Source organism: Diabrotica undecimpunctata, chromosome 5 (genome assembly GCF_040954645.1).
Source record: "Diabrotica undecimpunctata isolate CICGRU chromosome 5, icDiaUnde3, whole genome shotgun sequence".
Classification (NCBI taxonomy): domain Eukaryota; kingdom Metazoa; phylum Arthropoda; class Insecta; order Coleoptera; family Chrysomelidae; genus Diabrotica; species Diabrotica undecimpunctata.
The window spans coordinates 148909104-148920838 of NC_092807.1; the positions used below are offsets into that span (position 1 = coordinate 148909104).

General features: G+C 30.4%; 1 protein-coding gene across 1 annotated transcript; it reads left to right on the plus strand.

Moving 5' to 3' along the window:
• Positions 1-3957: 3957 nt before the first annotated feature.
• On the plus strand, positions 3958-4923 carry LOC140442509 (uncharacterized). Its single transcript, XM_072533575.1, has one exon. It carries the CDS (start codon positions 3958-3960, stop codon positions 4921-4923), a length of 966 nt encoding a protein of 321 aa, XP_072389676.1.
• Positions 4924-11735: the final 6812 nt, after the last annotated feature.

Consider the following 11735-nt stretch of genomic DNA (forward strand, 5'->3'; position numbering starts at 1 on the left):
AAAATAAAGATAGGAGAATAAAGAAAATTTGCAATATTGAATATCGATTTCCGTTTTGATAAAATAAACGATTCTTATAATTTCTAATTGAAGTCCATATGTGTATTATTTTGATTCTCTTGTGTCTATCCCTATAAGGAAACCACTGAGAAATATTTAAAGCCACAAAAGTAAGTATTGATAGGATCATTGATTTGTTTAATTAATGAAATAATTAATTGATTAATTAATTGAAGTAGATTACCTCTATAAATATCAATAGAGTCAAAGTAGATCATAATAATAAATATATATATATATATATATATATATATATATATATATATATATACATATATATATATATATATATAATTGGATTAAAAATCTGTGTAAAATGCTTTATTGTCATGTGTAAAGTTGCTAAATTGACGAAATTGTTGGTAACTACACCATAATTTTAATACTAAACGGGGTTTTGACGTTTTGGAACATAAATTATTTGTAATCTACCCGAAAACATGCAGTACATTATTTTGGTGTAATAAAATATTAGCGCGGGGTGGAGGAAAATGGAAAGCACGTCAAATTATCAGATGTTAAATACCCAATATGCTTCTTTGTGATTTATGTTTGGCCTTTTTTTCCGGCGTGCGGGAAATTAATTTTTATAACCGAGGAACGAGTGTATACACGAAATTTTCATATAAATTTTATGATTATGAGATGGCTGTAGCACTTTCCATTTAATGTTTATAAGAAATCTTTCTTGAAAAGTGTAAAAGTGAAATTTAATATAAATAAAAGCCTATACAAAAGTGTTGGTCTCCCTTAGTATTTTTAAAAATAAATTCATTATCAAATTTTTTTGAGTAATGTTAGTTTTTTACCTTTGTGTTCTTTTATGTACTTACAGCGGCTACTTCATTTTAAATAATTTTTTAGTGGGAATATAACTAGGTATGTTTGGTTGCCTACACCACAGGTATCTGCCAATCACAGAGCGTTAAATGTGGTTAAATTAATTTATACAAGCAATGTATGTTGTATTGCCTATAATGAAATCGTTCATTAATAGAAAATCATTCATTAATAGGGGTCATTAATCAATGATTTTGAGGGTGTTAAAATTAATCATAAATGGACGGTCGACGGAAAAAGTAATTTAATTTGCCTATCCCAAATTAATGACTTTTGCAACAATATAAGTCAGAAAATTATAAACTTAATTTAATATTAATTATTTATTCTATTATTGTTAAAAAATAAAGAAATATAATTTTAAATATTCCAATAGTTTGGCAAAAACATGTCAATTCTTTAATTATAAACAATTTGAATCACTTTTTAATCATTTACTGCAAACAACTGATTTTTTTATATTTAGAGAGTCTGAATTTTTTTACAGAACTAAAAGAATAAAAGTTGACCTAGGACACTTTGGGACGAAGTTACTACCTTCTTTTTATGAATTGATAGCAGCTTTGTTTATAACAATTAAGAGATCTTATTAGGGTTGTCTAAAAGAATATACTTTAAAGTTTTAATGTAAAAAATTCGAAAAAGATTGGAAATTCCATTTTATTGAAATCGTTCGTCTTTGAAATTAGTGAGAGCGCGGAGCGAGAATGAGCTGTGTATTTATTTAAATAATACATATTGGTATTGTACGCAAAAATAACATACCAAGTAAAAAAATAAACGTTGAAATCCATAAATAGGAAACAGCGATGCAGTTAATAGCTCCTTTCCCCTCCACCGCTCTCGCTAGTATCAAAGCCGGCCAATTTTGAGCACCACATTTTTGAAGCATTGTGAACAATTCCATTAAAATGTAATCTTTTTTAAATTTTTTACATTAAAACTTCAAAGCATGTTCTTTCAGATAACCCTAATAGGGTCTCTTAATTGTTATAAACAAAGCTGCTCTCAATTTATAAAAAAGATACTAAGTGTCCTAGGTCAACTTTTATTCTTTTAATTTTGTTAAAAAGTTGAAATTCTCTAAATATGAAAAAATCTATTTTTTGCAGTCAATGGTTAAAAACTAATTCTAATTATTTATAAGCAAAAAATCGACATGTTTTTGCCAAATCAATTTGCAATATTTAATAATATTTTTCTTTATTTTTTTTTAAATAACAATCATAAAATAATTATTTTTCTTTCAGAAGCTTAATAAAATACTATAATTATTTTAACTGTATAATTTTCCGACTTAAATTTTTGCAAAAAAAATTATTTGGGATAAACAAATTAAATAACTTTTAAAACTATTTCATCGATCGACGTGAAATTTTGACCATATTTTAAGCACCACAAGATCCAAACATTGTGTGTAATATAACAGTTATAAGGTGATTTTTAAGAAAGTTTGTTATATTTATAGAAAAACCAAAATTTTTGAGTTATTTTGAAATTTTATAAGAAAAAAATAAGAAAAGAAACATTTTAAAAATGCCATTTTAAAGATTTATATATAACGTATAAGGTTTTTACTATTAAATTAGTTTCATATGCTTTACTTTCTGCTGATAGACAGAATAAGCGAAAAATTATTTTGACCTTAATTTGTTAATTAATAAACTGATTAAGTCCAAAAAATCGACTACAGGAAACATATAGGTTCTTGTTATAGAGGTTCACATTACTCAAAACAACTGTCGATTGCCTGGCCGGACCAGTGTCACGAATAAAAGCTTATATCCCTGGGCTACTGCTCACAATAATTGTTTTTAGGCGGACACGATGGAAAAACTAAGGACTGTAAAACTCGGAAGTAGAACTTGGGTATAGGTACTTAATTTTGTTGCCGAATAATTACATTAAAACCTGTACTAAATGTCCTGCCGATTTTTAGTATGCCAGACGTGTTGTTGAGAATTTCACGTTATGTAAAATATACCCTCAATTTTTAATTGTAGCAATATATTGTTTTTCTTTCTACTTTAAAAATATTGGTATATCATAGATTTCAAATATTTACCGTGAGATATAAATAAACTTCCAATTTGTTTATATTATTCACCGGAGTGCTTTGCCCTTTCGAATAAAATCTATCTTCTTTTTCGCTTCACGCACTGCTAACCAAAAGATTCCACACGCCCTTCACTCCCGCATTGCCTTCGTTGCGAAATTGTCACTGTCAGATAAATCCCTAAAGTGTACCTCTATTCAAATGACCTCTGGACTTTGTGCTTTCGGATACATTATATAACATAGCGTAGAGATGGAAAAATGTAATGCCCTTCATATTTTATTCTGGAAGCTTTTGATGTTGAATGGAAACGAAGTTTGGGAGATGTCAGATTGATGTGGATTTTATTTGTTTTGTTCTTTGGACGGATAGACGAGTTACACGAAAAAAGTATCGTGGGCTGACATGTAATATAAATTATTTTTTAGATATTGTAAAAAAATATATGGTCCTAATCTTATTTTATTGCGTAACCATAAATGGTAGATTTTATTATTGTTAAGGTAACTAACATAATGTTATACTGTACTATTCGAGTTAATTGGGACCATAAGTAGAGTGAAAAATCTATATATTAGTACCAAGTATTTCCCTCTTAAGCAAAAATGGCCTCTTCAGCACGTTTTGGCACTAACTCCACTAGTTTAATGCAATGTTCTTGATTTCATCATCGTAAAACCACACTAGGATAGCACTTTTTATTATTTTTTCTTTTGTAGTAAACTTCATCTTAGCTAAAGTTTCTTGAGCATGTGACATAAGTTGTCAATGTGAATTAGATCTTTAAATTATTACACCAATCAATCACTTTTATTTTATTTTGCCTCATAATGGTCAGGACTAATTTTGAATTATGACAAAATGCTATTTTATGATGAAATATGTGTGTCACGGGCTCAAACTTAACATTTTGGCGACGAGATAAAAAAAAAAGTGAAGTTCCTATTTACGATAGGGTTTATACAGAGAGGTGGTTTATATTAGTTATTGTAGCCAGCAACATGGCGTTGATAGGTAATATTAAAGCTTTTACCGGTGTTCCAGAAGAATTTGAATCCTACATAAAAAAATTGAAACATTTGTTCACTGTTAATAATGTTGAAGAAAATATAAAGGTTTCAATGTTAATCACACTAGGAGGTACGAGTCTTTTTCAGGTGTTAAAAAACTTAGTGGCCCCGAACAAACCAACATACTTTACGTCCCAAGCAGTGATAGGGAAATTAATTAAACATTTTTCTCCACCTGTGTTCGAAATCCACGAACGTTTTGTTTTCAATCGGTGTGAACAAAAAGCTGATCAATCTATCTCTGATTACAGTGTAAAGCTAAGTAAGTTGGCAAATTCTTTTAATTTTGGACAGTTTCTAGAAGAGGCTCTAAGGGATAGGTTTGTTTGTGTGATTAGAGAAGAAGGAACACAAAAGAAGTTGTTGGGTTATGTATATTTAACATTTCAGAATGCTTGTCAGTTAGCTTTGGCCTCAGAAGTAGCACAGAAACAAGTTAATTTGTTATCCGAGGGAGGTAATATAAATGTATTAAACAGAGGCAAGTATAGAAATCCAAAGTTTAGATCAACTCTCAGTGCAGATCAAAGTTGTAGAAATTGTGGCAGAAGTCATCATAGAGGTAAATGTCCAGCTGAAAAATGGAGATGTTTTAATTGTGCAAAGTTGAGTCATGTCAAGAATTTGTGTCCAGATATTCGACCACAACCTATTAATGTAGTACAAGAGAAAGAGTATAACATTAAGAGTGATGAGGTAAATAATGACATATTTAATCTTCATACAGTGAGTGATGTGTCAAATTCTGCATATCATGTAACCCTAAATATAAACAATAATAATTTAACCGTTGAGATAAATACTGGTGCTTGTAGAACAGTAATGTCTGTATCCAAATTTAAAGATGTATTAAATCTAGCTTTAACACCTGTAAATTACAAACTTACTGCTGTTTAAGGTCAACCTATTAATGCTGTAATGAGACACAAAGTTTATTCGATAAATATGAAACGAGGAAATACTACAAATCCTTAAGTAATGTCAACTGTTAAAAACATGCTAACATAATTGCAATAAATATTTAAATTGAGACGCAATATGAAGAAGTGCATAAAACCTCCAATGAATTTTTATTCACGGAAATGATCACAAAGTGTTTAATCAAATAGATACGCTAATAAAATAATGACCAATGGTATTATCATATTTATAAAATTACTAAATGGAAAAAAGTACATATAAAAAACGTAAAATAACATAAAACCGAACTGCAATAAATATACCTATATTTAAAATGTAAGACAGCTCCTTCCGTATTCACTTCTATATGAAAGCACATAAAGTTTATAAATCGGGCAAACCCATGCCTTAAATTGGATTTCGGAAGATATTTTATAAAATATAAACGTTTTACCAGCATGAAATTCCTTTCGGTTTTCACACCAACATATGTGTAGGCCATTCAAGACAGCTATACTCAACTATCAACCTCGAACAGTATTGTGTTTTGGTTATTTAAATTCTTTTCTCGTTCTGTTTGAATATCCGAAGATTTCCCTAAAAATGTTATGGTTAAAATAACGTAGAGACGACTCGGTATTTTTTGCGACATAAAGTTATTTTTATAGGCATTCCACATTTCAAAAGGATAAAATGAGCGGAAATGTTTAGACTGAAACAAAACTGAAATTTGACCAAGCAAACGTAGGGAATTTAAATTAGGAAACAAAATGTAAGAAGAAAAAACCAAATGTGTTTTTCTCTAGATTTATATATGTAGGATATAATAAAATGGTAAAAAGCTTTAAGACACATTAGAAACATAAATTAAAGCTTTAATTTATCTTTCGTATTAAACATAAAATTATTTTTTTTATAATAAGTTATAGTCCCGGTAAGATATTGTATTGTAGAATGTTTTAAATGCGATGACGTTTAATCCCGCCTTTTTTAAACTGACCGGATGCCAGTGCGAAGCTTTTTCGTTAGTAAGCAAATCGTTAGTAAACTGTTTGCTGAAATTTAATTATTTTGAATGATATTGTTGAATCAAGAGACCTAAAGAGGTCGAAATACGTATAAGCGGCTTGTCGCTGCCCTGTATCAAAACAAAAATCTAATACCGCCATTATGTTTTATTACTTTACTCCGTTTGGAGTACCAGAAACTGAATTCACTACGAATTTTGACCATGATGAACGGCATGTGGAATGCAATTTTTAGATTCCCTTGACGAGTAATTTATCAAGCTGTTTGCTTTGCAAGTGTTAGAAGGCACAGTGGTAAAGATTTGAATTTGGTTTCGCCAGGTAGAAATCCTTTGATTTCTCTTTTTGTTTTTAGATAGCGTAGTTTCGTCCGTATATAGTTATTTTGATAACTATTGTCTAGGACGGGAAAGATTTTTGCTTTGATTCAGAGCAGTGGCTATACCGCTCTGAAGAGAGCTAAAGAGGTCGAAATACGTCTAAGCGGCTTGTCGCTGTTCCGTATCGAAACAAAAATCTAATACCGTCATTATGTTTTAATTCAAACCCTATCAATATTTTTAACTTTTCAAGAACTTTTGCAATAAAGCATAGTTTTCACCCCTCAAAATATAATGCACATATCGGCATAGGGTAGATTTTAAAGGATTAATAGAGGTTAGTTCCAAAATTTTATCAAATAAATGCGTGTTGATGGAAATCAAAGTTTATACTATATTTTTACAGTGATACTATTGTAACCATTTTATTTTGCTTACCACATGGGGTATTATTGTAAGGGGTAGAAAATTGTGGACTGAAATAATTGAGGCGGAGATAGGGCAACCAAAATAATCGATACTTGTGCAAACGGCACTCAGGGTTTGTTAGGAGAGCTGGGGTCGTGGATAAGTAAATGACAAGGGGTTTGGATTGGGGCAACTACAAAAAAATGGAACAAAAGGCCATGAATCTCTTGGGACAAATAAAACAAAACACAGGCAGGAAACACCTCTAGTAATTTAAAAAGGACGCCATTTCGAGGTACCTAATTATGACCAATACAACAGCTAGTTGCAACCATTGAAATAATTATTAAAAATGAAAAACATATCTTTTTCAAATGAAACTCAAAAAAGGATTACTTAAAAAAATAAACAAAATGTTAGGAAAAAATTTAAGATTTATTGTGTCTTACCACAAACAATTATAAAAATAAGACAATACAAAAATACTATATGAATAGTTAGGAAGTAGAAAAATAGAAAAAAACTCTTACATGTGTCCTATCTGTTTACAATGGGGAATTGCTACAAAAACTTTCAAAATTGTTACTGCAGGGAGGTTAACCATTTTTAACAACAAATCAAATGAACATCAAAGTCATAAGTTAACATTAAATTTAAAAAAAACTGAACAAATAAATTGATAGCTAAAGTCAAAAAACCCTAAAATTTTATAATTTATTAATTATTACAAATCCTTTTTTATAGTATGAAATTATGAAAGAAATTATTACTTTAAGAAAAAAATGTCTGTCTTTACTTTAAAATTTGACACAAAAAAAAGTAACCTGAATTTCACAAAAACACTTTGAATTTTTTGGAACTATTACGGAAACAAAAAACTACATCTCACACTGCGATAGAACTGACTATTCGTGGTTGAAGTCGACACTAAACACAAAACTCTGCCTCTGACTCTGCCTCTTAAAAAACAGGAACAGTTAGAAATAGACTGCATATACATTAATTTGCTACGATTAACTGCTACTAAAATTGTTTTCCATAACTTAAGACGAAGATTTTCCTGAAAAGGAACAAAAACAGAAAACTACAAATTCGACGTGAATTTGGACATAACGCTGAAGACTATCACTCTTGACCGCAGCTCCAGCGAGAGTGATCTAATATTCTTTTAAATTCATTCGCGTAACTTAGCATAAACAAAACATATAAACTGGAATATTTATTTGAAACGCAGAATATCCTAAAAGCGGTTTCGATCAAAGAAAAAAATACCCAAGAAATATAAACAACTTTAAAAATGGTTTATTTTACTGGGCGACGCTAAGATGAATTGGAAGAATTCGGTGTTTTAAAACGTACAAATGGGAAATGAAATACACTAAGATTATTCTTTGATATTTTAAATATATACGAGGGGATTTCTGTATACTATATATACGAGGGGATTTCAAAATACAAATCAAAGTACTAATCAAAATTCAATTCAAAATACAAATTTCCTTCAAGGAAAATGCAAATGCTACACTATAACTCAAACTTCCCTTATACAGATATTACAACCAATATGTTCCTGTAATAGCTCTAATCATATACAGGCTGAGATTATTTATAGAAAAATTATATAGGTTATGTGCAAAAATCGGAATGTTTGTGAAGGTTGATATAATTGAAAATGTCATGATGAAAGTACCAAAATTCCTTAATATTAAATGTTTTATCCTTCCTAGTAAAGACAACATAAGTAATTTGTATTTTTTAATGTTGGAATTATTGTTAGTACTGAATCTACTGAGGCGACTAAAAATTCAATTTGTAAACTTTACATTTACTTTAAACTAAAGAAACACGGAAGGAGAATTTCCTATTGCATTTTGCGATTTCCTGGAAGTAAGCTAGTTGGAATGATTTTTCGAGTGGAAATTTTCCAATGTAGTTTAAATAATTGAACCATTTTCTATTTCCCCCATGCTTTCCTTTGATACACTACGGAATGAAAGTTTAATGCAAGTGTTATTTTCGTGTACAGACTTTTTGAATTAAATACGCGCCGAAATTTTAACTATTTTTGTTAATAAGCATATTATGATACATTCATATGTGAGTACAATTTACTATTTTTTTTTGTTTCGAAGTAATTTGGGAACTCCGAAGTGGAAATCAAAACGATAAAATAGACTTAAAGTAAAATCGTGGCTTATTTCTAGTAAAAATGGTATTCATTGCCTTAATATCAATATTTTTGTTCAGGTTTAAAAAATAATCACACAGATTATAATGAATTGTATTAAATTCACACAATCTGGAATATGGTATATTGATATGACTTTTGTTTCTTGTATTGTACTGATGTTGATCAGTATGTATTTTTACATCTTATATATTATTAGGAACAGTTCCAAATATATATATATATATATATATATATATATATATATATATATTATATATATATATATATATATATTACATATATATATATATATATATATATATATATATATATATATATATACAATGTAGGTAAAAGTTTATGGTCGACACGTAAAACCTATTATTTTATAAACTAGATATATATTTATTATCATTACTCTGTTAGAAAGCTCTTCTGTCAGGAAGAAAAGAAAAACAACAAGAACCTCGTCTTACGTAGGATTAGAGATGCCGTTGGAGGAATGGATAGCCCAAGTTCATAGGTACACCCATGTCAGGTCTAGTAATTGTTGTAAAAGCCAAACAGTTTTTTGTTTTGCACTTAAAAGGGGATGTGGATGCATCATCTGGTTGGTTGACCCGCTTTAAGCAGCGCCATGGGATAAAGGAGATAGGACTTTATGGATAGAAGGTCAGCGATCCCCACCAGGGTGCTGATAAGCTGATAAATTTAAAAGTTAGAAGAGTTCCTTTTTTTAAATGATCTGAGCTACGAACAAATTTATAATCTAGAAGAATTACTCTTGTGAAAATGCCTTCAAACTTGGATGCTAGCTTTTGCAAGTTAAGTTAAAGTAGGTGCCATAAATCTAGCAAAGAACGGATCACGATTATGTCTAGCAGCATTTCTACAGGAAGTCATAAACTGAAGTTGGTGGTGATTGGCAATGCAAAAAAAACTAGATCTTCTGAGGAGACTAGAGCAGAAAAACTACCTGTTGATTACTTCAACCACTTCAACCAAAGGAGAGGGTGGATGGATAAAAAAATATTTTAAAAGTGGTTCTAATTCAAATTTGTACCAGAAGTCAAAAAAAAATTTAAAAGCAAACAATTTTCCACAAAAAGCTATGTTGTTGATTGACAACGCCTGAATATCTAATAGGAAGAATACATGAAGGACTAGGACGACACGCTACTCGCTAAAAAACTGATGCTGCCTAAAGTGAAATATAGAAGCACTATTTCCACTTAAAGAAGCAGAAACAAGTAACAGGTTACTTTCAAAAAGTATAAAAATGTAAGTACACATTGAAAATTGTAAACTAAAGCTCTAGGTAAAACCACATTTTTAATTTTTGCTTTTATGTACTTGACTTTTAGGTAAGGCTTATCTATGATTTTTGATATCCGTGACAACCATGCCACTCAACCCCACGGATAAACGGGAACTGACTTTATTTTATAGACTACTTCTAATAGTACTAAACAAAATAACACTTCTATTTTAGATAACAAAAATAAGACTTCTATTTCATTATGTTGACATTTTTTCCTTTTGTCAAACTGCTAATATCTAGCGAAATATATTTTCTTTCAATCTTTCGCCACCTTCCAATAATTCGTGTTGGGGATATACAGGCATGCGACGGTTTAAATTTCAAACTGTGGCAGTATTGTGGAGACGATAAATAGTAAATAGATAAACCACGTGTAGTACATGAGATACGCATAGCAATTTTCTAATTGTTTCTTTCTCATAAGATATGCGTATCATATTATGTGATTTACATTAGTTAAAATTATTGGGTATTTGTTTTCTTATTAGTTTATTAATATATTATATTTATAGCTTAAAAAAATGAATCCAAAACACTTTAATGATCATGATAGTATAAAAAGAAGCTGCGACTTCTGTGAAGAAAGTTAAAATTATAATCTAGATTTAGTTCTGAATCTTTTTTGACAATATTTTCATTTGCAAATACATTTTTAAACAACGGCATTTAATTATGTTTATCACTATCTCCAACACAACATATTTCTCAATGAACTTTAAGCTTTCAGCAGAGAATAAACGTAAATTTTACTGGAAATTCCGCTTTACAAAAGAGAATTCCAGATGCACCTAAAAATGCTGCAAGTACTGTTGATATATTTCGTATTTTTTTATCATGACCACCTTAATTCAATGGTAAGAAGTCCTCTAGAATGAAGAAATGGGTCGATGTAGCATTATGCGAGATCAAAAAATGTTTAATTTTTCTTCTTGTAACTGGACTTATCCAATTCGGACCGTGCAAGTTCGGAAGAGCGACACCTGGTGTCGTAAATCAGCAAAATTTACTGAGCTTTCATGTTAGATCAAGGTTACCGGATAAATGTTAAGGACGTAGCCCCAAAAAAGAATAAGAAGAAAAAGTAAGATTGAGGTTATGTCGGTATGTTATTAAAAGCAAGTGTAAATACAAATAAATATCTCATGTATCATTCTTGCCGTTTTCATTGGTGGTATTTCGTGCATCCTCGGTATCTTGGTGGATCGGCAGGTTTATATTGTTCATGATCTTTTTGTATTCACGTGTAAGTGCGTCGACTCGTCGTAAATGTGAAGGTGGGATGTGACTTAATACTGGAAGCCATTGGGTGGGAGTTGATTTAATTGTACCAGCTATCATCCAGCTATTGTGCAGCTGATTGTCGACCTTTTTTACGTGTGGACTGTGTAGCCAGACTGGAGCACAATATTCAGCGGTCCAGAAAACAAGGGCTAAGGCAGTAGAGCGGAGAGTGGAAACCGATGCTCCCCAGGTGGTACCGCAGAGCTTCTGTATAATGTTATTTCTTGTACTCAACTTTTGGGCAGTTTTTGTTAAATGCTCTTTAAAGGATAGCGTTCTGT